The 22197-nt window shown below is 37.5% G+C and overlaps 6 protein-coding genes across 6 annotated transcripts; 2 read left to right on the top strand and 4 right to left on the bottom strand.

Annotated features, from left to right (window-relative positions):
* The first annotated feature begins 743 nt into the window (after positions 1–743).
* Positions 744–4156, top strand: LOC114735123 (elongation factor Tu, chloroplastic-like). The gene is made up of 2 exons (XM_028922791.1): positions 744–2286; positions 4096–4156. Exon 1 carries the CDS (start codon positions 796–798, stop codon positions 2254–2256), a length of 1461 nt encoding a protein of 486 aa, XP_028778624.1. The 5' UTR covers positions 744–795; the 3' UTR covers positions 2257–2286; positions 4096–4156.
* LOC114735124 (GDSL esterase/lipase At5g14450-like) lies at positions 3138–5197 on the bottom strand. Its single transcript, XM_028922792.1, has 5 exons — positions 4845–5197; positions 4561–4770; positions 4147–4319; positions 3754–4027; positions 3138–3658 (listed from the first exon to the last, which is right to left on the bottom strand). Exons 1-5 carry the CDS (start codon positions 5143–5145, stop codon positions 3411–3413), a joined length of 1206 nt encoding a protein of 401 aa, XP_028778625.1. The 5' UTR covers positions 5146–5197; the 3' UTR covers positions 3138–3410.
* Positions 5198–7523: 2326 nt separating this feature from the next.
* On the top strand, positions 7524–8227 carry LOC114735126 (uncharacterized). The gene has a single exon (XM_028922793.1). The coding sequence runs from the start codon at positions 7614–7616 to the stop codon at positions 7980–7982; it is 369 nt and encodes a 122-aa protein (XP_028778626.1). The 5' UTR covers positions 7524–7613; the 3' UTR covers positions 7983–8227.
* A 1557-nt stretch (positions 8228–9784) lies between these two features.
* On the bottom strand, positions 9785–13267 carry LOC114735089 (electron transfer flavoprotein subunit alpha, mitochondrial-like). The gene is made up of 8 exons (XM_028922745.1): positions 12932–13267; positions 12644–12821; positions 12199–12410; positions 11490–11653; positions 11081–11236; positions 10847–10899; positions 10239–10379; positions 9785–10010 (listed from the first exon to the last, which is right to left on the bottom strand). Exons 1-8 carry the CDS (start codon positions 13009–13011, stop codon positions 9903–9905), a joined length of 1092 nt encoding a protein of 363 aa, XP_028778578.1. The 5' UTR covers positions 13012–13267; the 3' UTR covers positions 9785–9902.
* A 1116-nt stretch (positions 13268–14383) lies between these two features.
* LOC114735090 (ras-related protein RABB1b) lies at positions 14384–17648 on the bottom strand. Its single transcript, XM_028922746.1, has 6 exons — positions 17425–17648; positions 17184–17323; positions 15862–15944; positions 15107–15311; positions 14940–15008; positions 14384–14665 (listed from the first exon to the last, which is right to left on the bottom strand). Exons 1-6 carry the CDS (start codon positions 17468–17470, stop codon positions 14573–14575), a joined length of 636 nt encoding a protein of 211 aa, XP_028778579.1. The 5' UTR covers positions 17471–17648; the 3' UTR covers positions 14384–14572.
* A 622-nt stretch (positions 17649–18270) lies between these two features.
* LOC114735082 (proteasome subunit beta type-7-A) lies at positions 18271–21702 on the bottom strand. Its single transcript, XM_028922736.1, has 9 exons — positions 21558–21702; positions 21144–21306; positions 20294–20435; positions 20020–20116; positions 19865–19934; positions 19663–19767; positions 19297–19395; positions 19115–19202; positions 18271–18720 (listed from the first exon to the last, which is right to left on the bottom strand). Exons 2-9 carry the CDS (start codon positions 21285–21287, stop codon positions 18644–18646), a joined length of 822 nt encoding a protein of 273 aa, XP_028778569.1. The 5' UTR covers positions 21288–21306; positions 21558–21702; the 3' UTR covers positions 18271–18643.
* Positions 21703–22197: the final 495 nt, after the last annotated feature.

The raw sequence follows: 22197 nt of genomic DNA, 5'->3' as shown, positions 1-22197 counted from the left end.
ATCTTGAAAATTGTAAAAGTTCTCTTCACGAACATTGTTATCAAAATTCGACTATGGTGGTTTTAGCGGAATGAATGTGGACTCTGCATGGAGTGATTGTTTAACGGAATGGAAGTCGGGTATGTTCAGCACGATGCTAAGAGTAAGAGGAGTCGAATTCTCAAATAACATATTGCATCTATTGTAATTATAAGATTTTTAAAATAAAAGTTAAATCTAATTCTTAAAGTATCTTTTATTGTTTGAACTATAAAATCTCGTTTGCAGGCTATAATAGAAAGTGCTTTGAAAATTAGGTTTAACTCTCCTTTTAAAACCTTCTAACATATTTATTTGTTAATTTATTACATTTAAGTTGTTAGTGGAGTTATTCATCATTATTTACAAATGACTAGTAAACTTTTTTAAATTAGTTATCAGATTTTTAGGTTGTTGTGTAAGGCAAATAATAATTGGAAAAATTACAATCAAGTTTCACAGAAGAGAAATAATTACTAAAAGCTTTTAATAATAACTTTAATAGTTTATAATAACAAGTTTTATAATGAGAATAGCAACATCTGATATTTGTTTTTCAATTATTTTTTTTGCCTGGAAACTCATTTTAATTATCCCATAATAATATTTAGAAATTAGTTACTTGTTTAGCAGGGAGGGGCAGGACGACGGACGTCAGGACCCTTTTTGTGTTGAGAATAAATTGAATTCGTACATGGCAAAGCAACTGTTACGATCCAAGTTCCTTCGCTATTCTTCGTTTACTCCGCCACCCTTCGCCGCTCTCTCTCCCGATCCATGGCCTCCATCTTCGGAGCGTCTCCCACGCCTTCTCTTTCCGAGGTCGCTCTCAGACCTTCACCATCCTTTTCTTCTTCAATCTCATCCTCCGCCCATCTCTTCCTCTACAGTTCACACTCAAAACGCAATCTCCTTTCTTTCAAACTCACATCCGTCTTGCCCTCATCGCTCGTAGCCGGCGCCTCCAACTTCATCGAATCTACTCGTCGTGGGGCCTTTGTCGTCCGAGCAGCCCGGGGAAAATTTGAGAGGAAGAAGCCCCACGTTAATATTGGCACGATCGGTCACGTTGACCATGGGAAGACTACTCTCACAGCTGCTCTTACCATGGCTTTGGCCTCTATGGGGAATAGCGCACCCAAGAAGTATGACGAAATCGATGCGGCACCGGAAGAGAGAGCCCGAGGGATCACGATCAACACCGCAACGGTTGAGTATGAAACTGAGAGCAGACACTATGCTCATGTGGATTGCCCCGGGCATGCCGACTATGTGAAGAACATGATCACCGGTGCGGCGCAAATGGATGGCGCGATCTTGGTAGTTTCAGGCGCGGATGGGCCAATGCCTCAGACCAAAGAGCACATTCTGTTGGCGAAACAGGTGGGTGTGCCAAATATTGTGGTTTTCTTGAACAAACAGGACCAGGTTGATGATGAAGAGCTTCTTCAGTTGGTGGAATTGGAAGTTTGGGAGCTCCTGACTCTGTATGAATTCCCGGGTGATGACGTGCCTATTGTTTCAGGTTCGGCATTGTTGGCTTTACAGGCATTGATGGCAAACCCCAAAATCAAGAGAGGAGAGGATCAGTGGGTCGATAGGATTTATGACTTGATGGATGCTGTTGATAGTTATATTCCAATTCCACAGCGACAAACTGATTTGCCGTTCCTTATGGCGATTGAAGATGTGTTTTCCATTACTGGTCGTGGTACTGTGGCGACAGGGCGTGTCGAGAGGGGCACAGTTAAGGTTGGGGACCCCGTAGATGTAGTGGGTGTTAAAGAAACACGTACAACAACAGTTACTGGGGTTGAAATGTTCCAAAAAACACTTGATGAAGCGATTGCAGGTGATAATGTGGGGCTTTTACTCAGGGGCATTCAGAAAACAGACGTTCAAAGAGGAATGGTTATTGCCAAACCCGGCGCCATCACGCCCCATACGAAGTTCATTGCTATTGTGTATGTGCTGAGAAAGGAGGAGGGAGGTAGGCACTCACCATTTTTTACTGGATACCGGCCTCAATTCTACATGAGGACTACTGATGTTACTGGGAAGGTCTCTAAAATCATGAATGATAAGGATGAAGAGTCTAAGATGGTTATGCCTGGAGACCGTGTAAAGATGGTTGTAGAGCTGATTTTTCCGGTAGCCTGTGAAAAAGGAATGAGATTTGCAATCAGAGAAGGTGGAAAGACTGTGGGCGCTGGAGTCATCCAGTCTATAATCGAATGATTGTATTGTAAATTTATGCCAACTATTTTGGTGAGTAAAATCAGTTTTGAAGTGCAATTTTCTTCTGGTATCATATCGTACTGCGTTTTTAAATATATAATTGAGATTTACGAAACATTAGACAGTGACATTCGCATGGATCACATAAGGGGGGAAAATTGTCGTTTACTCTTCTTTTTTGAAAACGATACTTGGTTGTTCGCAGTAAGAGCTTGGGGGATTACGTTTAGATGGTGAAATTTACTCACACAAGAAATGCCAGGCTCTTGATCCATTTTTTATTTGAAGATTTGTATGTTATTTTTCAATTGAATAAAAATATATTGAGTGCACCACGCTGAACCAACCATTTCATTTTCATTGACGATTTCATCATCATACGTTAATGACAACCCCTGGATTTATCAGGTAGTGCAAAGATTTTGTGTTTTTCAATCATTTCTACAAATTTGTACACAAAGTTTGTCGGAGTGGTGATGGATACTGTCAAAATTGGATTGCTAATCCGCTATGCAAGTTCTAGCGTTTGTCGTGGTGTGTGCAGTTGTCTTTACTCGAGTGCGCAGTGGGGGTACTATGTTTTTGTATCTTAGCATGCATAGTTATATAGGAATTCGTCCGTTTATTTCTTAGTTTGCTTTAGGTGTTTGCCAAACTTCAAAATCAGCTCGCCACATATTTATTGCACGAAGCGCTGACTTCTTTCGCATATTGTATACTCTTGTACCGATGCTGAAATATTGTAATTTTTTTCTTTAACAAAGAAAGTAGAGTAGTTGTATTGCCTTAATGTAAATAAGCTACTTGAAGCTCTTGTACAATGCTTCTCAACCCTTGGTGTCTTTTAGTCTGGTTGTAATATATTCACTTGCAACAATGACTTGTTTTGGAACTGGAAATGCATTTAGTCATGGCCTGTCTGGTTTGTACTATCATGGAAACTACATTACAGAATAGGTTCAATATTTTTAAGCGAAGGAGTAAAGAGGATGGGAACGAGCAAAGGGTAAACGATCGCACACAGCATTTTCGAATAAAAGAAACTCCAATATCACAAGATATCACATAACTAGAATTCATTCGTCTGGTCAATGTGTAATATGACATCCCATAAGAATCCCCAGGTTGATATATAGTTCTGACACGTTCTGTTATTAATGCCTGTAACAAGCTTGGGTGATTGGAATCGGTGGGTCCGACAAAGAGCCATTGAGTATGTGATTAGCAACCCAATGGTTAGCAGCCTCAGCGTAATGAACCCCATCCCAGCTGACATATAACGAAGGGTTTTCACAAGAAGCACCATATACTTCTTTTCCATTTGCAGTTCCTTTTGTCCCACACCAGATATGGGTGTCGTTTACGTGATATCCACAACAAATCTTCAGTGGATCCGTAAATCCTGTCAAAATATTTGAAAAATGAAACAGATGATAAAAATATGCAATTTATGTAGAAAACATCCTACAATATAGATTTATCAGGATAGGCACCTACCTTCAGTCTTGGCGTTGCTGATTAGTCCATATTTTGCAGCATAGACATCCACATACGTAATTGCAGCCTCGGGGAGCTCCGTCCTGAGCTTGATCACTCTGTCTTTAAGCTGCTTGTTGAACTCTATAGCCATGTCGTTTTGGTCCTTCACACAGCCATACTGATCAAGATAGCCAGGTGGTAGATTATGCTTGTAAAATAGGTTCACAGGCAAGCACCCAATAGGACCTGTGTTGTGTATCCAGAATGCCCTCCCTCCTTGTTGGTATAAATTCTGAAAGCATCTTATTCATCATTTCCATTTCAATTAATTAGCAACGAACTATTTGCATTCTTTTACAGGGTTCAGATACTCATTTCTCTGAGTAAGAAAGCATTATCCCTTCTACTTACTTGAACAGCAGAGGCCAACTGATTGACAATATCTGGGATGGCTGCACGAAGTTGATCGGTGTTCAGCTTTCTGAAGCCAACCGACAGGTCGTTTTGACCAATGTCAAATGTGTATAAAGCCTTGGAAAATTCCTCCGGGACCGGAAGCTTGCTTCTCTCCATTGAGGTATTGGCTAAATTTCAGGAAACACTAATTCAATGACGAGGAAATGTATTGTGCATGACAATAGTTGTTTACTTTCATACGATTTAATATTGTGAAATCATATGCTTCGTAGACATCTGGGTAAACTCTGAAAAAGTCTGAAGCCTATAGGATTTACAGTCCAAAACTATAAATGAAATGAGGACAGGAATACACTCTTTGACAGATATTATTCAAATTAGCATAATTATCACTCTGTATTGGTTCACCTTGTTGGTAGAGTTGGGTAGCACGTGCTTTGAACTGATCGAACTGCACAATCTGAATGTCAAGTGAGAAAGGGCTTATTCCATATTCGAAGATGGTTTCGTTTTGCCTTCTGATCGTTGATCCTCCCGTGGCAAAATTGGCGCCGTGACGATAATTGGTTCCAAGAGAATTCAGATAAGCGCTCAGATATGGCAGGTTCAGTCTTTCAGCTGCATCATACTAAACAGAATTAGCAGGCAGAAAATGATTCAGTCACCTGGAGAAAAGCAAAGGAAGAAGAGACCTATGAAATCTACGATGAGACGGCCGTCACTGTCTCTCCCTGCAGGCTTACGAAAGAAGCCTTCGCCGTATGGCCCAGAGATTGGCACAAAGGCGGCCGATATCCCGCCTGTGTCAGAATTGGAGTCGCCAAAGTTGTAGATTGCTGGGAAAGAGCAAGCAGGCGAGTCTTTGAGCTCTACACTCACGGCAGATATAACTACAAGCCATGTCGTCATCAAGAAAAACCCACTGTGCACTGGTTTTGCCCTCCCCATTTTCACTACTGGGTTAGCTTTAGCGCACCATCTCGGGCTGAACATAGTGCTCGTTTGTTTATTTATTTATAGAGACCAAAAGGAGTAAATTTGGAGATACCCAGAGAGTTGTAGAAGTTTGGGTTAGGAACAACTCTCTCGATGTTATCTGCTGTGGAGCAGAAACTCAGAAGGGAAAAACCATGTGAGTTCAGTTTTGTAGCGTGAATCCAGTTTGCTATTTTTAAATTTTCTAGATGAAAATGTGGAACGGGAGTATCATTTTATAATTCTTTTTTTGCCAAAAGTATCATTTTAGATTTTACAATTCAGTACCATGTTATGTTATTTGATTCTCTGAACAATAGTCATTTTTCTGTTATAATTTTAGTGAAGAATTTGGTAATATATACTATTGCAGTCCGTGTTTGCGATATCTCCTAACAGTGAAGTGGAAGGACAAGAAAAATTTGGGACCCCCCTTAATATATGGCTAATTAAGGGGGTGTTTGGATGAAACCAAACCATGGTTTGGAGAATAACTTCTGGAGAATAGATTCTGAAAAAAAATAGATTTGTGAAAAAATGATTATGATAAATGAGAGTGTTTGGATAGTTGTTATCAGAAGAATTTTTTATATGTACAAATTTTACCAAAAAAGCATAAGTTAATATGATAATTACATAAAAGATAGATTTTATAATATATTTTAATTTGAAAAAATAAAAATGTTAATAATATATTTTTTTACCAACATAATTAATAATATATAAAATAATATAATTAATATGTATATATATTTATAAAATATAAGATTAAATATGTTTATAAAAAAATAATTGAGGAATGTTAAAATTATATTATCGTTAAGATCTACTTTACATGCACAATCATACTCTTTCATTTGAGTCAGAAGCAGAATGGATTCACTTCTTCTAAAACCATAGTTTTAAGCTTCAAACCATGGTTTTGACTCAAAACCATAGTTTCTGTTTTTTCCTAGGTGTTTGGCAAGCCTGGGATCCAAACCATGGGACAGGCTCCAAGTAGACTATACCCACCATAGTGTGTTCAATGTTTTTAAATAAAACAGGAACTGGCCCATATGGTGTGAGTAAAAGCTAGAAAGCTGGATACAGATGTAAAAAGAAATATGGCTTTTACGCGCTTTGTTTGAGGATGGGCCTACCTTCCAACCCATACAAAATAATGAAAGTAGCAGTGCATCCGTGCTTGCTTCCTTTCATGTTATTAAAACAACATATTTACCTTTTATAAGAAAATATTTTTTATTTTTTCTCTTTTTATATAATGATCAGCCAACCCATCTATTCCATAATATAAAATTTATCATATATATTTATAAGTTATGATTGGTACAGCAGATTAAATACCGGCATATAACTTTAATCTGTATTTGGGTATGCTTCTCCAGCATCAGCGGAAATTAAAGCAGCTTTTCCCTGTAACATCCTTTGACAATATCAAATGAAACAAACAAGTTTACTTGAGCATTAAAACAGAAGTGGCAGTTCTGACTTTGGTCTAGTTGCTTAATTTGTTTCATTGTCCCTTTTACCCTGTCATTTCAAAGCTCTGATGCAGTTAATGAATCCGAATAATTGCAGCGAACCTCTATAATATCGTTTTGTACAATAGACTCCTGGATACTGATATATATATCTTCAACGTATGAAAAATTTGGAAAATGATGGGGATGTTGGATAACGTCGCAAGATAGAGATGTTTTAAGGAAGAATATTTATGCGAGTCCTTACGTTGCTGGTGACTTCTGTTAGCAAACTTCATGTGTGATCACCAAGTTCTAATTCCAGAAGTCGTGAAATCTGGTAAATTTCGTGACGGTGGAAAGTAAATCTTCAATACATATAAACAAGACAGTGCAAGTTTGAGGACGACAAAAGAGAAAACGATAGAACACGCAATTGCTTGTGTTACGTCGTTTTCTTCTGTTTGTACTACTTCTAGTCTTTAATATAAGAACTAGTTGATTAATTTAAGTAGATTAATAAGAATTCACGCCAAATTATTAATCTTACTACACGTTCGATTTTACAGATATAGTTTTGATGGTTTTCAATGTAAAATTAAACAGATGAATATAATAAATGTAGTCTGAACTTGATTTACGCGCAGGACCTAACAAATGGATCTGACCTTGGAACTGTGTATCCATCATTGTGGACAGTTTAGTTCGGAATTAAATGATAACTCTCCTCACAAAATTAAGAGATTGCATTGCCAACCATGTGCGAGAAGTTAAGTGCTTCATAAACGTCTTTTCTACTTAATGTAAAGCCCACAAATATCATTAAATGTGATGCCACCGTTCCCACCAACGTTGTGTGGCCACCTTTCTCTCTTCCATTTAATGCACTCAACCACAGTTTCTTCGAACCTTAAATATCATCTTTCTTCTCTCTTTTTTACCCGTCCTACCATTTCTCAGATCAGGAAGGAACGGCAACGGTTCATAGAGTCAAATTTTCTCTCCCAGGGGAGATTCTTAATCATGTCTTTGATTGAGATGGCTTCTGCTGGCAAATTCCGTTACCAGAGACTCAGACCTTCAGAAACTGGGGTTGATGGTGAAGTTAGAGAGAGAGTGGTTGTGAGGCCGAAGAATAAATGGTTCAGATTCAGAAGGATTCCTATTAGGAGGAGGTTTAGGCTCAAAGTTCCAAGCTTGAGGAGACTGTGGAGGAAGAAAGCCATGATGGTGTCTGCCCTGAGAAGATCATGCGCTAAAGTGATGAAGAGATTGAAGGAAGGTCAAGTTCATTTCGGCGATTTATTTGCTGGCAACTACTTGTTCATGCAGGTCAATCCCACATCATTGGCCTACCTTGAGAGGGAAATAACCCTCTCAAAAGTAGCTTGACTCTTGTTAGTTTCTCTCCTTTTGGCATGCTTTGGTATGAACTCTTCGATCAATCATACATAGAATAAGTCAATGCAATCAAGCTAATGCTTTGTTTTTCTCTTTCTGTCATCTTTTTATATCTTTCTCCCGAAAAAATGTAACTTCACTTGAGAATATGTGGAAGATACCTCAAAGTTTCAAAGGTCTCACATACATAGCAATTGCACAAATCTAGTAAAAGGCCGAGTTGGGTATTTGATATATACACTTGAAAACTAATGAAGGCCATTGATGGGGATTGAGCTAGCTGAATTCTCAATCTGATATTTTGTTGTATGGTAACTTCCTGCATCTCACTGCAGAGAAACAGCCAATCTCTGGTTGAATCTCACCGCGTGAGGGAGCATGAAAGTGTAAATAGTTCACTAGCTGAATTTTTCGTGATCCACTGATTAAGTGAAGAGTAGAGATAAGGTTAGGAAGAGATGAAAGAGACGGTGAAGATGATGAGAATTTTGTGAGAGAGAGAGAATTAATGGAGTCGAAGGCTTAGATGGGAACATGACAATACTAGTAAAGGGGGCGGGTGGTTGTTGAAGTTGATGCATGTATATTCTTTTTCATGTGATGGATCATACAAATAAGCTAATTAGTGGGACCAATCCTTCATTATATTTATCCATCTATTTATTCTGATACGTATAGACAAAGTGAAATTACAGGCGGAATTATAAGAGCCTATCATATGATACTTCTTTTTAACTTTTTCGAATTTTCGATGAAGTTAGAGGGTGTAATCTATCTTCTGAAATCTGCCTCATATGTTCGTCAAACGTTGGATGCTGCTTTTAATTAAGGGTTAGGGTGCCTGAAATATTTTCTCCAATGTATTTAGCACCACCCTAAATTATTTTATGATATATCTAACATCTTAAAATATTTTTTCGATACATCCAACACTTTAAAATTTTGTTTTTGCTTTAGTACAAACTATACCAAAAAATATTTTAAAATGCTAGATGTATCAAAAATATTTTAAGGCGTTAAACATATTTAAAAAAATATTGTAATGTGTTGAACGCCACACAAAGTACTTTAGTTTGCTGGATACACTTAAAAAGATATTTTAAAATGTTAAATACACCTTAACCCTTTAATTAAACTTTGTTTCGGTGCGTTAAGCTAAATAATTTGTTTCATTGCATGAAAAAATTAAATATTTGATACTTTTTATATCTTTAATAATTATTTTTATTAAAAAAATATAAAATATATTTTATATCCGGAGAATTATTTTTCAGTTCATTTGAATCTAATTTAGTTTAATTTAATTACCCTACTGCCGCTAACATGTACGATGCATTGGAATATAAAATGTGAATCCGAGACCATATTTTTGTGTCATTCTCACTTTCCAGATTTTCACAAATGCATAGGGAATTAATTTAATCAATATGCATGGGCAATCAATGATGGATGTCACATAACGAGAAAGGGAAATTCGAATCCTCACGCAGCCCTGATTGACCTTTCATCAACTGAGCCTTCGGCTTCCATTGGAGAACTGTTTCATACATTAAACACCTCATTCATAGAGCAACAAGATTTTGACAACCCAAGAAGAATTACGTTATATAAATCCATGATTATTCTGGCAAAAAAAGAAACCATGATTAACATATTCCAGATACTCTTGGCATAAGGAATGGTCCCTGATATGAGTCATTTGTAGCATGTTCAACCACAATTTATAATAGTTGTGATTATTTTTTAGGTGTAAAATTAGCTTTAAAAAGATATTTTTCTGTGCTCATGATTTCTACTGCTGGATAGTTGAAGAAGTCTTATATTGCTTAAAATGACTGCCACAGCACAACTAGCATCTACCCATTTTTTTCATTTTGTCAATGAGTACAGAGTTCCAAGGATACATCTTGATCATAGAAATGAAGGAATGCAGATTATTGAATATTTTTTCTCAGGAAGCTTTTCTAGTAACTCTGGGATCACTTCAAACAGATCTCCGACTAGTCCATAATCAGCAACCTACAATAAGCAATAACATATTAAAATGTCAAGCTCAAGCAGAAACAAGATAAAGATAACCATGAGATCATCCACGTCTGCACAAGTTTATTCTGTCTCGAGAATAAACATTAAGATAGCTTAGATAGGGATAAATAAAGAAGCCGCCTAATTTACCCTTTCTTTTTGGACCAGATGAGAGTCTGCATTTACTTGTACAGCTTTTACCAGTAAAACGAGAGCTATTACCTGAAATATAGGAGCATCACCATCTTTGTTTACAGCAACGATGACCTTGGAATCTCTCATCCCTGCCAAGTGCTGAATAGCTCCTGACACTCCAAACGCCATATAGAGCTCTGGGGCAACAATCTTTCCAGTTTGCCCAACCTATATATATCAAAATAACAGAAGCAAACAAGCATGAGATCACTTGTTAGCTCGATGAATTACTATATGCAGCTTAAGAGGATGTCAAAAGCCTATCAGATCCTTGATCAAACAAAACATCATCCGGCAAGGTGCGATATTCGCAATCTAGGAACAGTATAATTTGTTATAAATTAATTTATTGAAGATTGAGATTGATAATATTTGAGGATTTATGTTTCACTTTCATGTGCTCACTGTACTTCTAGACCAATTGATTTTTAACTAATGTGTTGCTGTTGTCTTAGCTTTCAAAAAATTTACCCTTTCCACCCAGCAATATTGCCATTAGTATTCTCAGAAAAAGTTTGTCAAGCTATAGCCTAGAAAAAAAACTTCTTTCCCCCATTCTCCCCCGGCTTGTTTGTATGTGATTGTGTATAGGGCGAGGAATATAATTTTAATTCCAAAGGAAAGTAAATCGTCACCTGGAGATCATTGGGAACAAACCCAGCATCAACAGCAGCGCGTGTGGCCCCAACTAAGCAAAAAGAAAATGAAGTAATTAGACTTTCAGAAAACAAATAATAGAATTTATAGTTGACAATAACGAAAATTTTTAACTGCTTCTAACATATTCATGTGCACTATAATGCAGTGACAAGAGAGAACAAAACGCTCTATATAAGAAGCACTATCACAATTTCATCCAGAGCAAATACCAGCAGCGCCAAGCTTGTTAGCTAGCTTTTCAAGCATTTTAAAGTTCTCAGCACTTTTCAATGCACGACCACCAGTAACAACAACACGTGCATTCCCAAGATCTGGTCTCTCTGAATCCTGAGATGTGTGAGATATGTATCTAGACTTGCCAAGATCTGTAAAAATGAAAAATAAAATAACTAACCTTTTGGTATAAGTTCAAATATCTGACATGTTAAAATTGATTCAAGAGATGAAAATGACCAAGAAGATCATCCATAATATTGGACAAGCTCTTTCGAGTCTCCAACAACGTTCAGCAGTCAATTAACAACTATTGGACAAGTTCATTTCAAATTTTATATCCTTGTCTATTTTCTTATCAACATAAAACCAAAAATTTCTGTGCATCAGAAACAAAAAACTGACCTTCATCAAAGGTTGAAAGGTCAACCTGAGATATTGAAGCCTGGCTAGGTTTTGAATCAACTGTTTTCTGGGAAACTGGAAAAGAAGTAGGTCTAATTGTCAATATACAAGGGTTAGCACCAGTGTATCGGACAGTTGAAAGCGCATTTCCAGCATATATAGGCCTGCAATATGATATCAAAACTTTATTATCGGTCAGATGAAGAAACTAACATTTTTATTGGACATGATTAAGAAAAAAGCAGATTCAAGGGGAATGACTCAACTAAAGGATGACATCAATATTGTATCTGTCATACCTTAAACTTTTTATCATTATAAATATTCCCCACAGATCAGTCTCATCAATTTTACATAAAGCAATAGAGAGCTGAGTTCTTTTTTTTTTTTTTGGCCCCAGAAGATGAGAGATCAATCATAAATCCATAACATAAATTATGAAAGAAAAAGCCAGAATAGGCAGTATTGGCTCCCTCATCAGAACAGCATAAAAACTAAAAATTAGAGGGGGGGTGCAGGACCTTGTTATAAGAGCAAACAAGAGCATGATAATATCAACTAAGACTAAGTTGTATGTTACAATAGATAATGATTCTGAGCCAAGTAAGTATCAAGCTCGCTCCAATTAATGGTAGGCGGGCAGCATCAACTTGTGCGGTAAACGGTTACTTTCTTCTATCAAACAGAATGAAGATAGAACAAAATGCACCTCACAAAAGTATGAGACTCAGAAATTCCGATAACATCAGTGATTGGAGAAACATCTAAAAGAGCCGCTGCCCGTGGCACTACATTTTTCCCAAATGAGTTTGAGGCAGCAATAATATGCGAGTAACCACCACTCTGCTGAGCTAAATGAACTAATTTAGCCCAGGGCTCCGCTAGAGGGTTCTTGAATTTATCTGAATCAGCCACAAGCACCTAAACAAATAGCATGCACCAAACATCAAAATCCCAAAGCTTTTTTTTTTTTTTACTTCCTATATCTTTTTGGAGACAAGTGATATTTTCTCTATCAAAATACACACCAGTAACAAATTAGTAATATCCAACAAATGGTATTCACTATTCAGTATTCACCTTTCAAAAATATCAAAATCCTACACAAGATATTTCAGGGTAAAATTAATTTTAAGAAAAACAAAGGGATTTGCCTGAGAGATTGAAGGGTGACATGAAGCAGCATGCGAAGCAGCTTCGTGAAGGGAAGGACCCGAACCAGCCAAAAGCACAGAAATTGAAGCATCATCACTTAAGGACTTGGCAGCCGCAACCGCGCTGATAGAAGGAGCTTTGACAGCACCACCTTCGTGCTCCGCTATAACCAGCGTACTAACCTAAATTAAATTTGAAGAATAGAGTTACAAACAGATGGAGACAGAGAGAGATAAATTGAAAGATTCTTATTCTGGGAGAGAACTTACATATCTAGAAGTCGAAACGGATGAGAGAGACAGAAAATGGGAGGCAGAAACAAAACGGCGCGTTTCCTGATAGCTCCGAGGATCATGCGAGTCGCCATTGTTTCAGGAACTGAGAAGTGTAATTCTGACGAATGCCAACTTTAAAAAGGAATTCCGTACTTCAGACTTCTGATAAAATCACGTCGAAAAGTGATTATGAATCGGAATGAAGGAGAATCTGGAGCAAACAAGCTTATTGATCGAAGCCTCCAAATCCAACCAATACACGCTAGCTGTGCAATTCCATATGCAGAGTTTTTGTTTCTGACGTAATTGGATTCAACACGCCATATGCACTCGAGATTAAGATGAAAGGTGGTCACGGCATATGCCCCAAAAACATATACTCCTCATTTTTCTTAATATAGGAGTCAATTTCTGAGTTGGTTTTAGTTTTAAATATAAAAACTATTTATTATATTTATCAATTTTCTCTAAATTATTTCTATAGATACTCCATCAACCATAATCAAGTAGAAGATAGAGAGGGGTATTAAAAGATAATTATGGTATTTTAGAAAAAAACGTGTCACAATTTTTATAATTAACTAACTTACCTAACTTCTTAATTTAATCAAATTAGTTAAATGAATCCTATATTAAGGACCGGAGGAGTATTTTTTTTTTCATTTAGATATCGTTCTGCACCATTAAAATATTGGTCCTCATTTAATCATTTTTTAAGTACCTTGTATATACAACTGCTTCAATAAGCACAAAGCATTCCAATCGCCTTCCCAATTTTATTCAACTTGCGAATTCAATTATTTTGTACTATGCAACGTTGGCCCTTATCCATAGTTGTTCTTTCTATTCGAGACAACGCTTGCTCTGTCCATTTTTTTTTTTTCTTATTTGAAATCGAGTGGGCTCTGTCATTTTTTTCCTACATTAAATTCAAGAATGAGCGTTGATTTTTTTATAATGCGCAAATAGAGTAATTTATTAAAATTTTATGTTTTAAATTAATACATAATTCATTGTTATGATTGATTCTGTTCTCTTTTTTAAAATGAATTGGCTTATCATTTTTTAAGATTTTATACATTTCATGCTAAAATATAATTAAATAAAGAGTCATGTATTTCGCATGGAATTTAAAACGAGTTACAATACACGTAGTTTATGAAAAATATAACATTTTACAAATGTCGTTGGCCCAAAAAAAAAAACAAGGAAGACATTTTATAAATGATAATGTGATTAAATGAGTTTTCTTTTTTAAAACAGAACACTGACAAGTATTTTACAAGGACTTGAAAACCCACAATTTTGATTGTGCGGGGAAATTGTGGAGCGAAAAAGTTTGGACAGAAGGAAAGAAAGGAGGGAGCCGTGCAGCCAACCTTATTTAACTTAGAAAATTCAGATATTAAAAAAAAAAATGGTGAGCATAGAAGAAAAGGTGGTAAGTAATACTGGAGCGACAGAAGCAAGTAAAAATGCGGGCATTGAACAGATATCAATTCACGATGGTCTCCACCTAATGTTACAGTCAAGCAAATATGGAGTCAAAACTGTCCCAGTATTACTGTTGAGATAGGATCTATACAGTGGATGGCAGAGAATGGGAGAAAAGGATGTACAAAAGGACGCAGTCAAGTGAATGTTTCCTCCCAGTCAGTTGCAACAGCCACCTGAATGACTGACTGTTCCATCTCTAGCGCCTGACGGACCCTGAGGACGTCCATAGCCAACCTTTATGCCAGATGACTGCAGTAATAGAATTATTACTCATTATTAATATTAATATAATATTAGTCACAACTCACAAGGCCATTCGGCCGGAAATCATCCAGGACCATTCCTCCAGGAAAACCAGCACTAGCGCAATGCATCTAATGTTTCATATTGTGATTAAGATTTATAACGCGAAACACCAATCCCACGCTGGACCCGTTATCTCAAATAGTCAACGGTCCAGCTTATTATCCCAACTCATAAACTCCTACAACTTAAGCACATCAAACTGACTGTTGATAATTACCTCGTTGGAGACATCAAAGACACCTTCCTGAATTTTCTGAAGAATCTTAGCAGCAGTTTTTATAAAAGCCTGCAGAATATGCTTTTTAAGTTACATTTTACACTAAAGGGGAAAAAGAGTCCAATATTCTTGAGGCTCCATGGCACTTGGAAACAAAATTATATCACCTCTTCAACATGTTGGGCTGTCCTTGCAGAAGTCTCCAAGAATAAAAGCCCATTTTCCTTTGCAAATTGCTCCCCCTCCTCTTTGCTCACAGCCCTTCGGTGAGACAGATCACCCTTGTTCCCTATGAGCGTGATAGTCATGGTAGGACTGGCATGCTGCCGAGCATCTTCCAGCCAACTTGCTAAATGATTGAATGTCTCTCTCCTGGTCAACAGAAAAGCCCTGTGGTTCTTAGTTGGAGGCAATATAAGAGGGGAAAACAAAAACATGGAAAATGAAAGCCTCAAATATATCCCACAAAATGGACCTAGTGATTTGCATATGTTTTTGTGAATAGAATAAAAGTGTACTCTGGATGTCATGAATACGGAAGACCAAAAAAGGCAAGTTGAAATCACAGGTGCTTGAGCACAACCAACCCAATTTGAAAGTATAATCTTAGTTAGACTAAATAGAAGCATAACCAGCCCAAGGCACCGTGTTCTAGATTCAGTGAAAAAGATATTTCGAACAGGAGAATCAACAATAACAAATGGAAAGGCAATAATAAAGCTTTGGTCATCTGCCAAAAGTCTGTGTGCACATTTTCACTGCATTTCACTTCTATTATATGCAATGAAGAATCTGCAGTCCGTTAGTAATTCCAAAGAGGAAAACGCCCAACATAGGAGTGTATGGGACGGTGATGAGTATGGCATTACTGGCCTGCATGGAGAGAACGCCTGCAATTCAAGTGACAATAGCAACAACCAACCTTGTGATGTCATAAACTAGGAGTGCTCCTGCTGCTCCTCTGTAATAAGATCTAGTGATGGATCTAAATGATTCTTGCCCGGCCTACAGTTTAACAAGACGTTCTTCTTCAGCACATGAAAATACATAAATTGAAGTAGTCACAAATCATTTCAGGTTACACCATTCATACCTACACAACGTGTTAGACTTAATTAATGTAGCTATCCCAACAGAACCAAAAAAATCGAACTGTCACCCTGCACAGGTGTGAATGATTTGTTTGCAAGCAATTTGTAACTGGTTCACTCAAAACATATCAGATCACAATTTCCAGAAACCTATACTAAGTAGAGAACTAAATAAAATTTTGCATGGCGATCGTAAAAATGCAGTTGAACCGCCTGAATTTTAGTATCATTCAGGTTATGATTATTAGAGAAGCTCGCGTCATATGGGACTATATAGCTAAAACTGGTCAATCACATTAAGATGCTCTCATCGGATCTCCCCCCCCCCCCCCCAAAAAAAAAAAAAAAGCACGAGGCGTAATGCCTTGATGATTTTTTTATATAATAATAAAGGCTAACAACTAAAAGAAACTAAGAATAGCACGCAGCCTCAGGTATGGTCCCCCTGCAGGCCCTCGCATCACTATGTAACACCTGTTGAATACACTCGATAAGAGAAGAGAAACTCGACAGGCCTGGAGCAATGCCTTGGTGATTTTAATTATATTCAGAATACACAAAAGCAAAAAGTCATGTGTTTCCAAACGTATCCCCGGGGGAAAAAAAGGAAAAGGAAAAGGAAAAGGAAAAGAAGGCAGCACCGCAGATAAAGATCGAACCAAAAAAAAAAAAAAAAACCAGAGTATGGGGCAGATATTAGTTTATGAGACGCCTGCTCAAGAAGGTTCAACCAGAAAAATCATGCAATCTTAAAATTGTTCATCTAAATTGCAAACTCGGAAAGTCCACTGAAGTTCAAATTATCTCATGGCACTCAACACGTGGCTTTACCAAGATTAGGAATTTGGCGAATGATCACAAACTCGATGATATACTCTATGGATGCAGCTTTCAACTAGTAGTGTCCCCACTCCTCTTCATTTAAAGAAAGGCCAGACATTATTTTTCCATATTGCAACCAAGACCAGCAAAAATTAGCCCCCCCCCCAAAAAAAAAAAAAACAAAACAACAACACGGAACTACGTGAAGTTCAGAAACGATAAGCCAACAAGCCCCAGGGTTCATGTTAGGCATTGGGCACTTATTCTCGATTTAATTTGACATCAATTCAGATACCCAAAGAACAGAGAGGGGAGAACAGCATGGACTTACAGTGTCCCAAATCTGGAGCTTAATGGGTCGGCCATCGATGGTGACCAAACGAGCGCCGAACTCAACACCAATAGTGAGATCATGAACCGGCTGGAACCTCTTGTCGGTGAACTGCAGGAGGAGGCATGATTTGCCAACACCTGAGTCACGCCAAATAAGACAGCCGAAAACACCAATTCAAATTATGAAGCCTATAGAGTAAAAAAAGAGCTAGGGATTGGAATAGGGAGAGGAAGAAGACCTGTGTCGCCGATAATGATATACTTGAAGAGGTAGTCGTAAGACATCAGGAGGAAAGGAAGCCGTGAAGCGAGCGGGTTCGAAATTGTGAGAGAGAGAGAGAGAGACAGTTGGAGTGTGAACTCTGTGTGAAGTAAGGAGGACAACGACGAGATTTGTACTATTCAAAAATGGCCGAGAGACGACGGGCGAGTAACGTCGAATGCAAGCTTCGCTAAGTACATAGGGGTAGGTGAGTGAGGTACATTTAATCAGCCTAATCGCTCTTATTTACAAGAAGTCAGAATCTTGGAAATGACTGATAAAAATAAAATTATTTTAATTACTGTGTGTGTGTATTCATTTTAATTATTTACCGGTAAGAATATTTTACAACTAGTTCTTTCGGAAAATTAATTTTACCCTAAAATTGGAGAAATTTGTGGCCACATTTTGAACTTTATGCCTCTAATTAAATACATTTTTCTCTAAATTATGAATTATAATGTGACTTTCTACTTGTTAACTAATTTGACAGATTAGAAAAATGATTTTTCACATTAACCACCAACATCGCGGGCCCAGAGGATATAGCTTGACGGTCGAGCAGCAATACAATCATAAAGGTGATGACCGGCGCCATTTCTAAACCAGCGGGAACGAGCAAGAAGAAAGCATTGAAGGGCAAGTAGAGCACTAGGTAAAGCTGACAAGGGACAAGTGCTATTAGCTGAGGATGCTCTACTGGGGGAATCTTATTTAGTTCGTCTCATCAAAGCATATTCGATGCGAATATTCCCGTGCTAAAACGCTCATTGGACAATAGTAATTATGCCATGTGAAAATAATAAATAAGGCCCGGGAACTATGAAACGCCACTTCAAGGACATGGAATTTTTATACCCGTCTCACATGATACTTTCACCTATACTACCGACGCAACAGAATTCATATCCGCACTTAAAAGGTTTCCCAAAGCAAATGGTGATCCGGCATCCGCCTAGTAAGCTGTTTGAATTTTGTTCAGGCGAGGATCTTGGGGCTAAAGTTACGAGGAAAACAGTGACACAAGAACATGAAATTTTAGGCAAAATTAGCCCCCACCTAACCCTTCTCATGAAAACCGTTTGAGGCTAATAAAAGCAACAATTCAAGGTTCTATCAGTATACAAAAAAAACCACACCGAGATCCCACTATTCGAGTTTCAGCTTGATACACACAGTTACTGTGCACGTGAAAGCTACTCTTCCATAGCATCTCCTCCTTCAATCACTTCCACCACCTCCTTCAAGGGAGTAATCTTCGTTAAGAGAACCTCTGTACCAGAGAATAAGATCAAAGTGTTTTAGAGACAACATAAAGACAACATATTCCTTAATCCTTAACGGGATAAACCAAAGCAAACAGAAAAGCACACACAGAAGGCAAATGAGAATCGCTCTTTGAAATTTCAATATCGGCTCAAAACCCCAAGATAGAAAAACAAATGCAAATGCATAACATCTATCTTGCTTATGGCATGGAGCAAAAACATCATAAAACCTTCTACCCAAACCACACACTTTCCGAATAGTAAGACGACAATTTAGCCTATTGCCCCATTCCCCAATTGTCTGACTAGCCAAGAAACACATCCCGGAAAGGTACAGTAGAATTTGTAATCGAAGTCTCGAGTATAATTGTTAATAAATGAGCAAAGTGAGCCACTAACCGGTCTTTTTAGGGAAGGTAAAGCCATTTGGGTTCACATATGTACGAGGATTTGGCAGTAGATGGTTCCTGAGATAATCTTTATGTCCCTGTGCGGTATCAAATAGGAGTGTACAAATAAATGGAAGTTAGTTTAAACCACCTCGAAGAGTAACTTGCAGGATCTGGAAAAAGAGATCTAACCTTCGTTATCACACAAACATCAACATTGCTTCCACTTCCCAAGTCATTAAATATACCAGCACATATTGCCTCAACCACTAGCTGTACACCTTCATCCCTCTGAACCAAATAAAAAGGTTGATACAAAATTAGAACTCAGCAAAATGACCACATCAAAAATTGATAATAACGGTACCAATGTAAATCTTCGATTACTTTTTCCCCATTTTTGGCACATGCTGGTCTTACCAATTCCTTTTAAAATGATGTTAAATTATATATACCACTCGCCGGATCCATCAAAGATGAAGTGTAACAGGTTTTAAGAGTTTCATAACAAAGAGCACGATTGAACATGACTTGGCTTCTGAACCACAAAATGCATACCGTCAAGCCTTCCTTGTATTTAGACTCAAATACAGACATAGCAGCAAGTGAACCTGAGCCCATTGTTGCAAAGGGGAGTGAATCAGTTGATCCATGTGGATAAATCTGAAAAAACATAGCATCAAAATAAAAAGTGAGGGGAAAAAATCAAAACATACACGTTGAAAAACAACAAGTAAAAGGCTTTAAGCAATGAACCCACAGTATGCAAATGAGGCCCAGTAACATCCACCCCACCAAGGACTAAAGCAGCCTGGACATAACCTTGGTAACTGAACAACATTAAAAAGAAAAGTCAGATTGATAGCTAGTTTGACAGTGTAATTTCACTTGGAGAGGAAATTTCTGAAACTCAACTTGAAAAGATGTTTCTTCAGAAGGGTCAGTGCTGTAACAACTCTTGATTCTCGACCAGTATGGTACCGATGTAGTTGCAGTTGTGAGCTAACCATGTCTACAGCGAGAAACACTTTTCATGTTAGGTGGTTGTACAATTTAAAGATGATGGAAAATTACCGCCAGCCATATGACACAGGCCATGGGGCTGCAAAGATAATATGAAATCAAAAGTAAAAACAGCGATATATTAAGAAAAGAACTAGACTACAACACATAAAGGATCCAAGAATACCTGTTACTGCCTCAGTATCAGCAGCAGTACCTGCTCCACAGCAATATATGTTTGGTGCCATATAATGAATCTTCTCACAGTTTTTATCAGCAACTATGGGCCCTTCAGTGGCCCTTGTATCTGCTCCAAGAATGACACCGTCCTGACAATTTAACCGAAGATGAAGTTTTGTTCAACCCAAAAAGAAAAAGGATGAAATATTATTGCACTATATACTTGGAAAACCAATATTAGAACATATTTTGCAAATAAGTCCGTTGGATTTTGGAAGAGAAAACTGTAAAATGGATTTGTATAAAACTTCATTTAGAACATGTGAGTCTTGACTTCATGGGCTATCTAGCGATGAAATAGTCAATTGATGAAAAAAATGTTAAATTTCAAATACTTTCAAATTCATTGATCGTGATATACATATAATTATCGCCTTTTTCCTCCTGTGGCATACCAAGTACCAATATAACGAAGGAAAATGAAAAATCTAAGTTTCAATCCGCATAGAAAGTGCACATTGCACTTCAGAATTAACATATTAACACAATCAATTTCTAAATTTTCAGATACACAGATTTAAATCGTCCCAGGTTCCAAGCTTAAACAAGTTGTGCTCTCCCTTAAAGGCAGGACCTGGTTCTGGAACCTAACGATGTTTCTGATAATGGGAGACACAGTATTATGGACAGTCGTGGTTTCAGTAACATAATTCACACAACTGTGTAATACATGACTCTACCCGACTACACGTAAAAGCAACGGAAAACTCTATCTACTACATATCCAAGGTAGGAATAAGTAACAGCGAAAACGGCCAGATAAAAATAATTACGCAAGTACAAGAAAACACTGATACCTGGAAAATTAAGCCAACAATGGTAGTTCCAGTCTTCAGAAAAGATTGGGGTTTAAGACCCTTCTTTTCAAGCATATCATTTCTTCGGCAGAGGTCAAAATTAAATCCGCCCTTGGGAGGGAGATCTACGGTAGAATTAGACATGACTTAAATTCAGGTTGACCTGCAAACGAAGTGATAAAGGATGCTCATCAAGCTTATCCGCCGGAAGATCCCACAAGCCCTAACTGCGGTGCTAGAACTTCAACGGAAGCATTGCATTGTGAGCAAAAATACGCATTACCCAAAAAAACAAGAATTCTTCTGTGATGTTAAGAATATATTCTTGCTCCCCAGTTACTCCCGAAAATTGATCTATAACAGCAAAAGGAATTACAGGGAAAAAAAATAAGACGACCAGAAACCAAATTGCACCTTGAAAGAGCTGGGTATGGCACGGTTTGTGCCCTGCCGGTTTAGAACTGAGTGAGGTTGGAGTCGAGAAGAGGGAAGCAATGGGAAAAATGGAGCGGAAGATCCTTTTGATCAATACTTGAAGGAAGGTGCCTGGTGTCGTGGGAAGAAAGAAAGCAGGGAAGCGATGTGTTTGTTCATGCCTGGGCTCTCAACGTGTTGGTTTGATTTTACGAAATCTAAGGTTTTGCCTTTGGGCTGGGCTTTACAACTAGCTTCCGCCCTTCTGGGACAAGTATTGCAAACAAAAATAGCGGCCTGATTTTATGGACCCAAATTAAATTAATTTTGTGGACCTGAACTCCCCAAAAAAATTCATTTAACGATTTAATAAAAAAAGAATTACAATAAGTTCAAAAAAAAATCAATAAAATTTTTTATAACAATCTAAACAAATTGTAGTAACGAGTTTCAGGATAGAGAATAATAAGTTTTGAAATTTGTTTTATACTTTTTTTTCCCTTAAGATCTCATTATAATTTTCCTTTTAATCAATTATAATCATCTAATTCATTTACAAACAGTGATTGGGTCATTATTCCTTATAATATGGTGAACCAAGTTTCAAATTCTCACTGGAAAAGGTAGCCTCGAACACGAT

The sequence above is a fragment of the Neltuma alba genome, unplaced genomic scaffold, assembly GCF_004799145.2.
Source record: "Neltuma alba isolate B1F8T4 unplaced genomic scaffold, ASM479914v2 tig00013177_pilon, whole genome shotgun sequence".
Taxonomy (NCBI): Eukaryota; Viridiplantae; Streptophyta; class Magnoliopsida; order Fabales; family Fabaceae; genus Neltuma; species Neltuma alba.
The sequence above is the reverse complement of the archived record's forward strand: the minus strand, read 5'-3'. Positions and strand labels throughout refer to the sequence as shown.

Coding starts and splice junctions, on each gene's coding strand:
- LOC114735089 (XM_028922745.1), bottom strand. CDS start 13,011: ATGGCGACTCGCATGATCCTCGGAGCTATCAGGAAACGCGCCGTTTTG. Junction 12,822..12,931: donor ATTTTCTGTCTCTCTCATCC/GTTTCGACTTCT, acceptor AATTTAGGTTAG/TACGCTGGTTATAGCGGAGC. Junction 11,237..11,489: donor CCTTTCAACCTTTGATGAAG/GTCAGTTTTTTG, acceptor TCATTTTTACAG/ATCTTGGCAAGTCTAGATAC.
- LOC114735126 (XM_028922793.1), top strand. CDS start 7,614: ATGTCTTTGATTGAGATGGCTTCTGCTGGCAAATTCCGTTACCAGAGA.
- LOC114735082 (XM_028922736.1), bottom strand. CDS start 21,287: ATGTCTAATTCTACCGTAGATCTCCCTCCCAAGGGCGGATTTAATTTT. Junction 19,935..20,019: donor CTGAAGAAACATCTTTTCAA/GTTGAGTTTCAG, acceptor AATGTTGTTCAG/TTACCAAGGTTATGTCCAGG. Junction 19,768..19,864: donor CTGGGCCTCATTTGCATACT/GTGGGTTCATTG, acceptor ATGTTTTTTCAG/ATTTATCCACATGGATCAAC.
- LOC114735124 (XM_028922792.1), bottom strand. CDS start 5,145: ATGTTCAGCCCGAGATGGTGCGCTAAAGCTAACCCAGTAGTGAAAATG. Junction 4,320..4,560: donor TACCCAACTCTACCAACAAG/GTGAACCAATAC, acceptor CCTGAAATTTAG/CCAATACCTCAATGGAGAGA. Junction 3,659..3,753: donor CAGCAACGCCAAGACTGAAG/GTAGGTGCCTAT, acceptor ATATTTTGACAG/GATTTACGGATCCACTGAAG.
- LOC114735090 (XM_028922746.1), bottom strand. CDS start 17,470: ATGTCTTACGACTACCTCTTCAAGTATATCATTATCGGCGACACAG. Junction 17,324..17,424: donor TATCATTATCGGCGACACAG/GTCTTCTTCCTC, acceptor GGCGTGACTCAG/GTGTTGGCAAATCATGCCTC. Junction 15,945..17,183: donor AGCTCCAGATTTGGGACACT/GTAAGTCCATGC, acceptor GTTAAACTGTAG/GCCGGGCAAGAATCATTTAG.
- LOC114735123 (XM_028922791.1), top strand. CDS start 796: ATGGCCTCCATCTTCGGAGCGTCTCCCACGCCTTCTCTTTCCGAGGTC.